Here is a 14,710-nt window from a genome sequence, read left to right on the forward strand (position 1 = left end):
AAATTGAGTATAGATGCAGAGTTGAAATCACGAAAGTGTCTGTATAGTTTCAAAGAATAAAGATGCCCATCATTTCAGTAGCGTAATAAATAATATTTTACCAGCTGCTCCAACACCATCCGATTCTATAACTGGATGAAAAATAAACACCAAGCATTCACTTCGGCTACTGATATTCATAAAATCTTCTGACTTTGAAAATGATAATAGCTTTAAATAGTAGAAGTGAACACATCAACAAACTCTTTTTCAACTTACCTTTTGTATAAATGAAAAAAGACTGTAAACTTCAGTTTTGCTGTACATGACGAGAGCCAATTTTCCCGCAAGTCTAAGGCTACGGAAACATATAATCTAACTTATGCGAATTCTATTTAAAAAAAAAAAAAAAAAAAAAACCAAAATATATATATATATTTCCTACGTTTCCTTAAGCAGTGACTAAACACCAAGGGAACATATTCCATGAGAAAGTGAAATTTTCACTTTCTGTCATCACTGGTATTTCTCCGAAGACGAATTTCATAGTGAACTGCGTAGTAGATGCAAGGTTCGCATTTTCTCATCTTTCCCAACAACCAAAGAAGCTAATAGACAATATCATGGGTCAAATCTCATTTCATATTTAACATATTAATGTGAGTTCAAAAGAATAGTGAATTTTTTTTTTACTGCAAGCGACAATAAGAGACACAACAAAGGGCTAGCGACAAAACCTGCGCAAGCCAAACAAATAAACAAGATTATAGCGTTGCTTCGGGAGACTTTGTGACACACGTCAGACGTAGTTTGAGAGAAGGTAAGCACTGGATCGAACTTACGAAACAAGATTGAAGTTACGGGATAAAAGAATTAGTGTGGATGAAGTGATTTTCATTTACACTAATTTTTGTTTTCTCGTTCCTTGTACAGCAACTTAAATAGCATGTTTTACTGATATCAACCTATTAATTTAAACCATCGGGAGTTTTAAAAATAACGGCTGTATATATCATGAATTTCCATTCCAAGTTTTGATTTAAATCACATTTTGCAGAGTTTCAAGAATTTTGCATAAATATCTCGGTAGGACGACCAAATGTGAAGGGGCTGTAGTTCTTCCCCTCCTTCAATTTTCATACCAGTGATAGATGGGAGCAAATGTACTATGAAAAATTACATTTTTCAATCTGTCTTTCTTTTAAACATTCCAAAATTTAAATTTTCATAAATTCCTCAGCAGGATGACCAAATCCTGTATTATTATTATAATCTTTTCGAAATATTTTTTACACCACTCAACAGAATGATTCCATCGCTCATCTGCCAAAAATGAAGACAACATTAAGAGATGCCACTTAAGGAATTATTCTCTTTGTTCCTTTCATCATTTCTTTTTTTATGTTATGAAAAATCTCGAATACAAAAAAAAAAATAAAAATGTGTCGAGGAATTTCACCGCCACTTCCTCGATGGGTAAACAGACAAGTAAATAAATGAATGGGGTGACTACTATGTGATTAAATGAACAAATACAACAAACCGATATTAACAAACATCCTCACCAAATTGGTGTTATGTCATTTTAGATATCCTGTAATTTGGCTAACGTTTATAAACTTTCGTCAGCTCAACTAAAAGAAAAAAAAGAAGAATGACAAGATAAACTGTCACATTCCAAAGGGTGGCGGCACATGATGTAAGCATGACTCAACCGTGTTACAAGTGTGTTGCTCGGTTAGTAAGCCAACGAGGTCGAGTATCGTATAACCTTGAGTTTGTAAATTCCTAGTTTAACCAATATATTTTTTCTTCCAATCTCTAGTATTATTCCACAGATTATATAATGCCTCTTCCCTGCACAATAGGGCTATAATGTCTGAATGCGCTCACGGACCTTCTCTCTTTCTTTTTGTATTGAAAGTGAAAAGGTATACAAGGACAAAATTACGTGAATCATACATGAACTTTGATGTGTAGAGTGTGAAATGCTTTATTACAAAGCATTGTGCTTACAAATATACGCTCACATTTAACCCCGTATATCAAAGAAGAATAACATACATTCATATTTATATTTCGAAAATATTGAGCTCTTATAAGTTGAAAGGCTAATAATAACTTGCTATTTTTATTCAAAAAAGTAATAAAAATCTAAATTTTTTCATGCAATTAGCTCAGTTCTAAAAGTTAACAGGAAAAATACAATCCTTGTTCACAATTTTGTGGAAAAGTTAGTGAATTTTCTCTCTTTTCTCATTCCTCCACTCGAAACACATCTGCATCCTATTTAACAATCAAAGATGTAAGCGATCTTATTTTAAGGACACCTGGAAAAGTAGTCAGACTATCGATTTTCCGTGAATCTAGTATTTCAATAAATATGTTTTTTCTTTAAAAAAAGAAAAATATAACAACGTTTTCTTTTTGTGTCTCCCTTATTTTCACACAAACATTCCATGTTTGAATTGCCACATTTTTAGATATACATTCAACTATTGCCTAACATTCGGTTAATCCTATCCTGCAAGAAAGTGACTTTATCAGGGAAAGCATCGGAATCAAGCTAATATGGTTTGCCCGATTTTTCCTACTGAATATTTCAAGTTACTTTTGTTTCCAGTAACTAATCAGGAAGCGACCGAGAACTACGCCAGACTAATAGTAGGGCAAGAATAGAAATGATGATGATAGGAAGGGAATGAGAACAGCGACAGGACACAATTTTTAATAAATGAATGCCAAATAAATGGTGTGTAAAGCTCTGGCCAATACGTCGGCGCAGAGGAATGAATCAAAATAAGGTATGTAAAATTTGAAAGCAGAAAGACGCAATAACGTATGCGGATATGGGATGGGCCTTACATATTGTCAGAATTTTTATCTTCAAGCATAAATATATCTCTAGAAACAAATATCAGAGAAAACTAATAGATACATCCATCCACGAGAATGCATGTACAGACAAGAAGACACGAAGTCTGATAAAAAAAAATCTGACAGCTGCTCTCTAAGGTTTTTTGAAATAAAAAGGATAAAAAGAGTCGTTCATGAATTCATTGATATATTTATTGAGCAAATCTATGTTTCCTTCTTTCCAAGGAAAAAAACTGTAAGTTTTCCAAATGTTCTTCAGAATTTACTCTAACGACTACTTTTCAATGCATCTACCTGACAAAAAAACTTGTTGACTATCAGAATATGTAAGCATCAATTAATTATGGCCATGTAATAGCCTGTATTAAAAGATTATAATATGAAAAAACCTGCCGATTGTCCCGGAAATGCTGCCATCGTTGTCAGCGTTCAGCCGATTTAGAATAACTTCTCCAAATGGTGTTCTCGCTTCTTGTATCTTCCCGACAAATCCAATCTATCTGGCTTGAACTACAACTGAAATGAAAAAGTGGTTACGACCGCGAAAGATGTAAAAAATTACAATACAACAAATCGCGTTAACAAAATACATTAAACATTATCGCATAATCACACACAATATTCGATCAGCACAGTGCAACGTCAGTATTTAAAAAACGCAAAAAATGGCCGGTGAAATAAGACAATTCATATTGTTCAATTTTTGCGATTCCATTTCACCGCAACTCTAATATATTATTTAAAAAATACCGGGATTTCAAATAACAAATTCATCTGCAATTGCACTAATTTACTGAAAGCAATAATTCCAATAACTTCGAAATGATGAACAGCTTCTAAGGAGAATAACAAACAAATGTTTCAGTAAACTACGCATAATATTTGACATTTCAAAAAAGGAAAGAAAAACTTGAACTACTTCAAAAAGTTTCCAACGATTCCCACATCTCAAACGAATTAGCTTCATCTTTTATGCAATAAAATTAACAGATGTAGTAATTACATCCCGAATACTGAAGTATGTCAGTCAAAAAACAGTGAGTCAAGAAACAAAATGAATCCAAAATAAGATGCACTGGCAAGCAAATAAGCATTACTTCCAAATACTAATCAGAGTAAGCGAACTTCTTGCAAGGTCGAATTGCTTGAAACAACTAACAAGGAAAAAGGTGGTTCTCACATGTATGAAACATTTTTCTCAGAACAACTAACAGATAAACGTCTCATTAAAATGTGTGGAATGGGTTTCACAAATGAAAAAGGGAAGGACATAAAGTTTCTAGCAAAAAGATACATTATCTAAAGAAGTCTGCTGTATTACAGTATTATTCAATAACACTTCTAGTATTTTCTATCAATCCCCGCTTGTTTTTCTTTTTATTCTGCTTTGCTTAAAAAAAGATCCATTTTTTCCATATGCTATCTATATCTTCCTCTATTAGCAATAATCAGTAAGAACTGCAGTACGATTATTATGATTATTACCCTATTTATCAACTCATAAAAATGAAAATCTAAAAAATAGAATATGAAGTATATATAAATGATATAAAAATAGGGAAAGTCGAGAAAAAATGAAGAAAATTCAGAAAACTATCTTACAATTAACTGAACTTTACATTTTCATGTTTTGTGTAAAACTCATGTGCTCTATGAATATTAACGACTACGCTCTTGTAATATCGCCAACTTGAAAATGGACTTTCTTCCATAATTAAGACATGTTTCAATTTATATTTCATGGAATTTTTAATCAGATTTCTTCCCCAGCAATTTCCTCTTTTAATGAACTAAAAAATTCTTTGATTTTTTCAAAGATAAAATGATTCACAAAAAAATATTCTCAAAAAAATATTTCCGCTCTTTTTTTGCTATGATCTTTTGATGATGAAGAATAAGAGAAGAACACAAACAGAATGGAAACAGAATGGAATCTGAAAAGTCTTGAACTGTAATTTTATGGGTACATTTTTGAAAAGCGGAAAAAAGTCTTCCCAGTCATAAATAAACTCTTTTTCAACTCAGGAATAACAACTGTATTATCCGTTAATGCAAAAGCTAAGAGGGAATAGATGAAATGAAAGAAGAAACAAAGGAGAATTCCTTCAAGCACTACAGCTCTCATCATCCATCCCATCGACCGTATACACACTACCAATCACACAACTCACAGTCACGCCTTCAATAAAAAATCATATTTTTACGAGTGAAACGTTTTCTGCAATAACTGCATTCTTCCGTCCTTTGTACCACCACTTCAATCGAGAACCACGACTTTAGCCATTGTAAATGTACCAGTAAGTGCTGAGATGTGTCTGAAAGTATTATATATATTTCAGATGTGAATCAATATTTCTTACCATCATCATTATAATTCTCAACCTATACTCTAAAAAAATATTAAAGAAAAATCAACATTTCAAAAAATTCAAAACTTGAGATGTCACTGGCAACATCAGTACACTCAAAACTTTCCGATTCACATTTACTCATTCATCCCTCACAGTTCATCGAGATAGCAAAGAAATTCAAATTATGTTTCAGCACCATCAAAAAATCATCCAAATATCGCCGTATATTAGCTAACCTAATCGTTTCTGTCAGCCAAGAATTCCAAAGACATCAGAAGATACGATACAAAGGTGATGAATAATATATGCAAATATGGAGAAGGGAAGAATCGATTCCGTAACACAAAATGTCAGTTAGTTGCGATTGATTTCTTTTTTATCTTGGAACATAGCATCATCTGCTCCCCTCCCCCCCCCCCCACTCCCCCCTCTACAGCCAAGTACTATTACTTCCATTGTAATGCTTCCACTCATAATCAGATGAATCTGTACAGTTCGAACTTATTTTAGTTTGAAAATATCAAACTTCAATTTTTTGAATGAATAACCGTCCCTTCCTCTTTTGCTTTGCCAATTGAATCAAATCATGGTGGTGTGTTGCTGATTTTTCTGCCAGTTTCAAATATATGTTTGGGATAAACTGACCAATCATTTAGCAAAGTTTCACATCACATTAGGAGTCTTAATTCCTAGACAATTTCCTTGTTCAATTTAATAAATCAAATTCAAAAAGTACTTTGATTGCTTTACCCTCTTCCGTACAATTTACAGCAAAATGAGGATTTTCTTTAAGGGCATAGAGGAGATGGTACTTGTAGCACTACTACAACTACATGATCTTTTATTAAAATCACATTTAAGGACGGATAAATAAACAAATTCAAAAATCGCATAATTCTTTCTTCAGCAGTTATTTTTGCCATAAGAGGTTGAAAAATGTCCCTCGCAATCCCTTTAGAGTTATCCTTAGCAACTATGCCACTTTTATTCTCAATCTGTAATTATTCTTAACAGTGTGTACCATTTTAATTTTCAATCCATATTTTAAGAAAAAAAGTAGTAGAAAGACTTAAACATTTCAATTAAAAAACCCAAATCTCGGGATATTATTCAAATCCACAAAAAGAAGACTTCGTCAATTTGACAATCCATGACAAGGGTTACCTGAACTTTGTGGAAAATCACGCGAAGACACGCCAAATAGAAGATAGGTGAAGTCCATAGTACATACGTAACCGTAACGAAACGCTACAGTAACCCAAAAAGAGTTCCAGAAGCATATACTGATATAAGCGCCCGGTAATGTAACCACCAGTGAAATTGTAAGCGCTACCTCATGTTATATCTTCTCAGCCTCTTTGGTTTCCTGCACTCTTATATTACTTCTGTGAATAGATGAAGTGCTTTACTTACTGCCCGACGATTGCTTCAAAGTCCTTCCTGATGTGTTGTCCCACATATATATATATGTCAAATTCTTTTTGCTAACTTTAACATCTATCGTATTCTCACTTGGCTTCCTGTAAGAACTCCATTTAATTTCAGTTTTGAGTGTAAATTTTATGACCATAATTTACATTCTTAAAGCGCTATCATTATCTTCTAGATCCACTCTGACTGATCGCACGAGTGGGTTTAATTAGTAGAATTGTTACTGCTTATGCTCATCTGTTTAGTTGCTGTATGGGCTTATTAAAATATTTCAGAGGGAAAGAAAAAAGAGCTCCTGTATAATACGACACAAACATTATATTTTCAAGTATGACAACTCTTAGGCTTACGATGCAGTAAATTTATTCAATACGATTAATGGAAAAGAAAGAAAACAAAAAGAGTGAACGAAAAAATTTGTTGGCTGTTTTAATATAAGCTACCAAAAATAACAAAATGCTACATAATATAGTTCTCAGATGGCATAAATATTTGGTGGCAAGTATCACTATCAATTTTCAAAAAAGATCTTTTTACTGTTCTATCAATAGGACTTTTTATTGTCAAAACACTGGCCAAAATTCTTAGATTCTCATCCAGAAGATATATGCCTGAAACTAATTCATAACTTAAACTTTGTATGAGCAACAAAATTTTAATAATAGCATTTGCATTGAGTCGTTCCTGAATTTTGCAATATAGGCCAAGTAGTATAGCACTTCACATCATTATTTATGAGACATTAGTCGATATGAGAATACGGAAGAAAAACAAACCAAGTAGAATAATGACAAGGATAAGTGTCCAAACAAAATATTAGTATCACTAAATGATTCGAGATTAAACTGTATTCACAAATATAAATATGCATAAGCAAGAGGTGAAAGTTTTTTTTTTCGCTCAAATACAATCAGTAGTTTAATAAGTTTTGACTGAAACAGCTAAAAGATTATAATAACTTAAACTGTTTTTCCGCAAACCCTATCACAAAAAGCTAATTTAAAAAAAAAAAAGCTAGAAAACTATTGAGCTATTAATATGCTAATAATTACTGCTTATTATATACTGTATTTCACCGATCAATCAATAAACTGCATCATGCTGTATAAGTATATACTGTGTTCTGCTACGATCAATCAAATCCTACAGTGCTGATTAATCGATAGCGTATCGAAATTAATTCCGACAATAATATTTATCAAATAAAGGTGAAAAAATTAACCAGCAGCCTAAAAATTGGCATCCGGTTCCACTAATGACTGCAACTACCAATAGTCCCTAATTATCAAAGAAATTAAATGGAACAGTTTGACATGAACGTGACCTGCATAAGATGCACTGCATGCCAAGTAATTATCGGACTATACAGCGTCGTACGACATCGGATTTGTCTAAAGAAGATAAAACAAGATTGAGTTATGCGCATCAAGCATGATAAAGCACTTACAGTAAAGTTGGAGAATATAAATTATTTAGGAAGGAATCAAGAACTGCGATCAAAAATCAAAGATTGAATCAAAGCAAAAGGAACCAAAGTTTACCTGAGTTCAGGTAAACCTACCAGATTAGAAATAGTGTAATCTTTAAGGAGCCTACATAGATTGCCAGCACTAATTGATTCCAATGAATCCTCATATGTTATATTAAACAAGATACATAAATAATAATATTTATCAGCAGAATTGATAACGCTCAGTCTATAGAAGGCAAAGATTAATAAAATTTGAGAAATATCACATGACCAGAGATTTTTACGAAAAGTAGAACGGGAAAGAGAGAACGTTAAAAAAAAAAGTGTGAACGGCAGAAAAATAGTATGAGTGGCAGAAAGGTTCACGTGAATGGCTAACGTTTGAATTGCTAAAATCATTAAAATGGATAATTTGATGGTTTTTATCTGAGGACTATTTTGTTTTTGTTTAAATATCATTAAGAGATTTAAAGATTTCTCAAATTTAATTATACATGTGGGGCAGTTAACCAATTAAATATGCAATAATTTCCATCCCATTTCAATAAAAAATGAATAGAAAGAGTTATTGGAATGTGTACTTATAGTTATTTATTAGAATGTGTATTTATCTTCTTACTTAAGAGTGTAGGAAGATAAGTACACATTCCAACAACTATTTTTCTGTTCACTTTTAGATTGCATCTCTTTTCTCATTTTTAGCTTATTTAATATTTTCAGGCAATTTCTCTGGAACAGTAACGATGGCACGACGTCCGTTTGTTTATTGGGCACAGAACGAAAGATTACTTTACCTTACGATTGATTTGAAAGATTCATCGGTTAGATTATTTATTCGTTCGTTTACCTCATGTACAAAGTTCATATGGTTAATCAATTTTTTCAAATATCAACAGACTACATTTGTGCTAAACTAACCTTTTTTAATTAGCAGCTATAGCATGATTAGGATGAAGAGATTTGTGCTCTTGACTTGAAGAGTTGCATATGTGTGAGTCAACTAGAAATCTCAAAATTATAGAAATATCACTTAGGATATGCTGATAAATATTTATTATCAGCATTCTTTAAATCACAAATTTAATGCAGTTTATAATTTGAAGGGGACTGTGTTGAAGAGAAGTTTGGTATCTTGAAGTATTTCAGTAATTAGTTCGAACTTCCATGCTTACATTCCAAATTTGTTTTCAGAATGCCAATTATGCTATAATGGGTAATATTTTTGAGTTTCGTGCTACCGGAGTTGGTGCACATGGTCGATGTGAATATTCCTTTCAGCTGCCGTTATTTGCAGAAATAGAGATGGAAAAGGTGATTCTTAAAATAAGACTTCGTATTAATTAAATTAATGATGTTCTCTGTATACATCATTTCATTAATTATTCTCTCTCATTTGAATTTAAGGAAAGTACTACTAGCTGCAGTTTGATAGCTTGTTTGCAGCAACAGTCTTATTTGCAATTTCCAGACCGGTCAGGAAGGTGGAAGCAAATTGTTGTATGTTTTGAAGAAAAAGAATGCCATGTGGTGGCCTACTATTCTGAAGGATGGTAGTCGATATTCTTGGCTTCGAGTACGTGAACTTGACATTTTATGCTCTTATATTATTTTCTATACCATTTTGTACTCATTTATGCCTTACACTTATATTCTCGTACAGAACACAGAAGTAACTAAAAATGTGATTTTTAAAAAAAAATTTAAAAATTCTGTGTACACAAATTTTTTCTTTTAATTTCCAGTTTAATGCACAGATTTGGACGAATTTTAAACCATCTCAAAAGAAGCAAAAAACAATCGGGAATTTACTTCTTGGAGTTATTTGCTTTGTTGAACGCTGTGTAATGGTATGTAATGAGACATTTTTTAAGATCGATTTCGATCGATTCGAAGATCCAGATGGAACTGAAACAGAAGACGACTATGAAATGATAAATATGAAAGCAGTTTGTCCTTCTTCTTCATTGCGAAACGTTAATAAATTGATTTCACCAACTTCTAATTCATGAGCTTCAGGTTTTTGTTGTAATTTCAAGTATTTACAGCGCACACCGGAAGCAGAGATGGATGCGATAACACAGCGCATTTTTGAAGAATACCGCACTAAATCAAAAACGGAAACACAATTTATTAATGAAGGTTGCATTTTTGTTAATTTAAATTTCAATTTTACCATCATTGGTTGAAGGATGCTCTTTTTCTGTTGCTATTTTTTCTTTCTGCCTTTCCAACTAAAAATTCCTGAATCTCATTTCAGTAAAACAGTTCGCCAAAAAGTGTAACCACTTGCTGACTCATTATCTTTTTGCATATAACGTATCATTGTTTATTCTTCATGCATATTTACTGTTTACTTTGCTCTTCAAATTCTTCAATGCTGGAAATGGTGAGCTTATATCTATTAATTCTTACTGCTAAAGAAGCGCATAGATGGTGAGCTTATATCTATTAATTCTTACTGCTAAAGAAGTGCATAGATGGTGATAGAAGTAGATATTAGTTGTGATGTTGTTAGGCGAAAGTTTGGATGCATTGTATAGTGGCAGCATAAAGATATTCAGTTTTTATGCAAAATTGCCATCTGGTACAGTGCTTTTTCGTCGTCATTGTATATTTAATCAATTTTTATAGAATTCGTTTTCAGAATATTGCACCTCATTTTGGCAAAATAATGCCAACATTATAAAAATTGCAACAGGTTTGCAGCTAATTGACGTTGCACATGCATTAGTCGGTTTGACAAAAGGTAATTACCGAGTCGGGCTTTTACAGGTTGGGACTCATTTTTTATTTAGTACTAACACTCTCTCAATCTAACTATAATCGGACTATGGACGAAGTAGCAAAAATTTGTTAATAGCATTTGTTATTATCAGAATGAAACATCTAACTATAATCGGACTATGGACGAAGTAGCAAAAATTTGTTAATAGCATTGTTATTATCAGAATGAAACTTTTTGTATGTTAATTACCGATATTTTTCTCCAGTATTCTAGCTTGTATATTTTTGATTTCGGATAGGTTTGTGGACGTTTAGCATTCATATATGTTATTGATGGCTACCCAGATATACAGAGTTCATGGACTACTTATGTTCTGATAATTGCATACTTTTCGATTGAAATCTTCCGGTAAATTTTTCTTTGAAATCTTCCGGCAAATTTTTTCCGATTTGTATGTACAAATTGTGTTCCATTGTGCAATATTTTGGTTTTTTTCAATATGGTGTGCAATATAATGTGCAATATTTCGGTTCTAACTCATTTGCCCCAAGTTTTTTATGATTTTTTTCAAAAAGTATGAATAAGAAATCCTCTGCATTGGCTAGCTGTGACCATGCGAGACGACACTGAGACTTTTGATGTATGAGAGAAGTGATGATTTTGTGCAAATTAATATCGATCTTGTAAAACTGCGCGATCAGTAACACTTACGGAAATTTCTTATCCCATGTTTGTGTCCATTTTTTAATGTTAGAGAACGATTTTTTGTTCTAACTGGACAAATGTTTGCTTTTAGATATCCGTACTATGCGGCCAGCAGTTTAAAAATTGAAATTTCGTTACTCACGTGGTTGCGATACAATATGTGGATATTACTTTATCCAGTTGGTTTACTTCTTGAAGGTAATTTTATGTTTCAGTAATTTGTCATGAACTTGTGAGCAGTTCATTACTTCCATCTTTGTTTCCATATTATTAATCAACTACTAACTTTGATTAGTTCACACTGTTCATTTCTACTGTCCTCTTAAAACCCGGATATGCAAAGTATTTTCAAGACTTTCCTTCTTATTTTTATCCTTCATGGAACACTCTCATGATATTTCATTATAGACGCCATAGGTAGAAGCATTCAATTTTCGCTGTTTATAACAAGATATCCTGCATATTAACCGCAGAATATTTTAGGACACAACAGAAAATAACATAAATCGTCCGCATTTTTTAAATATTTCCTGTAGTTGATTTGCTAAAAGAATAAGAGTTATAACACAATTCAAATTTCTGCATCCTTGCATTTGTTATGTCAAATCACAGAGGTAAAGAACGATTTCCAGATATTCTAAATTTCATTTTGTTTTAGAAATATGGGGATTTTTTTCCTCGTGTCAACATAAGCAAGTAGATATTTAGTAAAACCCACCATTTTTTCAGGTCTAACCTTGTATCGATCTATTCCTTATTATCACCGAACTGAAAAATATAGTATTAAACTACCTAATGTTGCAAATATAGGCTTCAATTTCAGTTTTGTTCTTGGAATATTTTTTCTGTTCGTATTCCCTTTTGGTAAGTTTTTTTTATGCGTATGCTGGTCATAGCTATTCAAAGTAGACTATACTTCCTGGAGTGGTGAAAATTGAGGGCTGAAATTTATTTCCTAGAAAGTGCGAACAATCTTGGCTTACGCTGCCGTCAATCCGCAGAAACTCGAATCTGTCATAAATTATTGCGGAATCATTAATGATATATTGGTTCTTTCCTATTTACTCAGTGTTTTAAAACGCAGTTTTCATCTCTTGTGTTTGTATTTGATGCGTTTTAAACGCGTTTCTTTTATTATCTATTTACAGTTTCAAATGAGTCTTTAAAAGTAGAAGCATGATTATGCTCGCACTAATTCGTTGCCAATTTATGGCAGATTCAAGCTTCTTGGCGTGAAACTTTCTTCGATCCAATTTAAATTTCATTTCAAAATTAACCGGGATACGTGTCTGCGATACTTCTCCAAAGGTTTTCTGGTGATTTGATGATACGAATTAAATTTTAATTTTTGCAGTGGCAGTGCACTTATTGAGGCATATGTGGTTGCAGCGACGCAAAAAGTATGAAGATCTAGTTAAAAAACTGGCTTAAAAAGGGTAGACAGATTTATCGATATTAATCGGATTGCAACATATTTCGCATGATGCGAATTATTTAATTAATGAAATATTGCATCCAGTTTCTCCACTGATTTGAAAAGACTTTTTCAAGTGAATTATATCTTATGCCTGGTATAAATTCGAAGAAAAGGCTTTCAGCTTTTTGTATTTGGCAATTTTCTTTTTGAAATTAAAATAAACATACTGTATTCTCAGAAATATCAAAAGTTAATGTAGCGGTAGTTACATAATTGCTGTTCAGGGACATAGTCGTACTTGAAGATGGCCTTCATTTCAGTGGTTTAGTCTTTTAGTTTTTTTTTCATCTTTCATTCTGGCTTTCAGTGGTTGCATATTCTATTATAAACGATCATTCTTGCATATTTTACCAAAAATGATATTTCTTCCCATTTATTTTTCGAACTTTTTTGTCAGTTTGAAATGCGATTAATCAGCTAACGGGAAAATATTGATAAATAACAGTATAAAAGGAATTGTTGTGTAAAATATCTTTTCAATGATTGAGTATCTGTTTTATTAATTGACAGTTCTCCTTTTTACCTTGTAACAAAGGCAGAAACATGTATCTTTTTGCATTGAATGGTATACGGTTTGATCGCACAATTAGTTCTTATTTGCTGAACAGTGTTTGTCCTGTTCGTTTTTTCTAATTAGAAAAATTATTAAATTCTATAGAACTCATATGTTTTTAAATAACTTCATATAAGTAACATTCATATTGTGAAATGCATTTCTGACTAGGATTTACTTGCTTAGATTCATTTATTTCATTTGGAATAAAAACTGTGAATATAACAGTGTAACTTGTAGAGAGGATTTACAGATATTAATAAATGGAAAAGGATGAAGTTGTTCTGTCTTCCTTTTTAAAAACTGCAATAATTTAATCTCTTGTGATTCCTTTAGCATGTAAAAGCCAATTTAAAGTTGTTAAATTTTATTTGTAAGCGTCTGTTTTACTTTTTTTTTAATCTCAATAAGATTTCTTGCCAATTTAACAAAAGTGCCACTTTTTTTGCCAACTCTTTTATAAATTTCATAAAGAAATATATAACTATAGTGAAATTTTCATTCCTTTTTTTTTTTTTTGCAAACTGTCATTGGAAATTTTGTAGGAAGAAGTTAGGACTTTCATTATGGCTTTATCTGTTTTAAAATGAATTACATGAATGAAGTAATCGAACTAAGTGAAGTCATTCGCTATGCATTATCAGATTTCATTTTTCATGAAGAGAAAAATCATCGAATGTTGCGTAATCTTATGCAAATGTATTATTGATGATATGCTTAAAATGAATTTATTTTATCTAAATATAACAACTGTAAACTAAAGCAAAGTAACGTATTTTTTAGCTGAAACTTAACAATCTGAAAGATTAATGTATTACCTTTTATTTTAAATTAACATATCATCCCAAATTACACACTACGATATGTCAGTTTCATTTAGAGTATTGATATCAGTTAGGTTATTATAATATTAATGATTAGGAAAGATAAGTGATAACATAAATGTGTCGCATCAATTCTATCATTTTGATGTTACAATGTATTCATTATGATTCATTATTGCTATTTCTTAGTGCACTAAACTATGAGAAGAAAAAGTTTAAACTTTATACACATAGTTTGAAGAATGTAATTTAGTTTTTATACATAGGGATGTAATCTGTAACAATTTCTATTCATGAAATGGATTTGTTGGATGAAG

The 14,710-nt window shown here is 31.8% G+C and overlaps 2 protein-coding genes across 2 annotated transcripts; one reads left to right on the forward strand and one right to left on the reverse strand.

Moving 5' to 3' along the window:
• Positions 1-4,460: 4,460 nt before the first annotated feature.
• Positions 4,461-6,429, reverse strand: LOAG_03758 (hypothetical protein; the record flags this gene model as incomplete). The annotated part of the gene is made up of 3 exons (XM_003139295.1): positions 4,461-4,646; positions 5,107-5,171; positions 6,372-6,429. 3 exons carry the CDS (start codon positions 6,427-6,429, stop codon positions 4,461-4,463), a joined length of 309 nt encoding a protein of 102 aa, XP_003139343.1.
• Positions 6,430-8,823: 2,394 nt separating this feature from the next.
• Positions 8,824-13,100, forward strand: LOAG_03759 (hypothetical protein). The gene is made up of 11 exons (XM_020446409.1): positions 8,824-8,930; positions 9,301-9,420; positions 9,578-9,682; positions 9,981-10,055; positions 10,155-10,248; positions 10,367-10,495; positions 10,754-10,881; positions 11,133-11,242; positions 11,631-11,737; positions 12,269-12,403; positions 12,894-13,100. Exons 1-11 carry the CDS (start codon positions 8,853-8,855, stop codon positions 12,968-12,970), a joined length of 1,158 nt encoding a protein of 385 aa, XP_020303246.1. The 5' UTR covers positions 8,824-8,852; the 3' UTR covers positions 12,971-13,100.
• The last annotated feature ends 1,610 nt before the right edge of the window (positions 13,101-14,710 follow it).

This window comes from Loa loa (assembly GCF_000183805.2).
Source record: "Loa loa unplaced genomic scaffold supercont3.2, whole genome shotgun sequence".
Taxonomy (NCBI): Eukaryota; Metazoa; Nematoda; class Chromadorea; order Rhabditida; family Onchocercidae; genus Loa; species Loa loa.

Bases quoted from the DNA above. Each gene is read 5' to 3' on its own strand.
- LOAG_03759 (XM_020446409.1), top strand. From the start codon at position 8,853: ATGGCACGACGTCCGTTTGTTTATTGGGCACAGAACGAAAGATTACTT. The intron at 10,249-10,366 runs GTTGCATTTTTG...ATCTCATTTCAG, and splicing joins AACACAATTTATTAATGAAG to TAAAACAGTTCGCCAAAAAG. The intron at 10,882-11,132 runs GTTGGGACTCAT...GATTTCGGATAG, and splicing joins ACCGAGTCGGGCTTTTACAG to GTTTGTGGACGTTTAGCATT.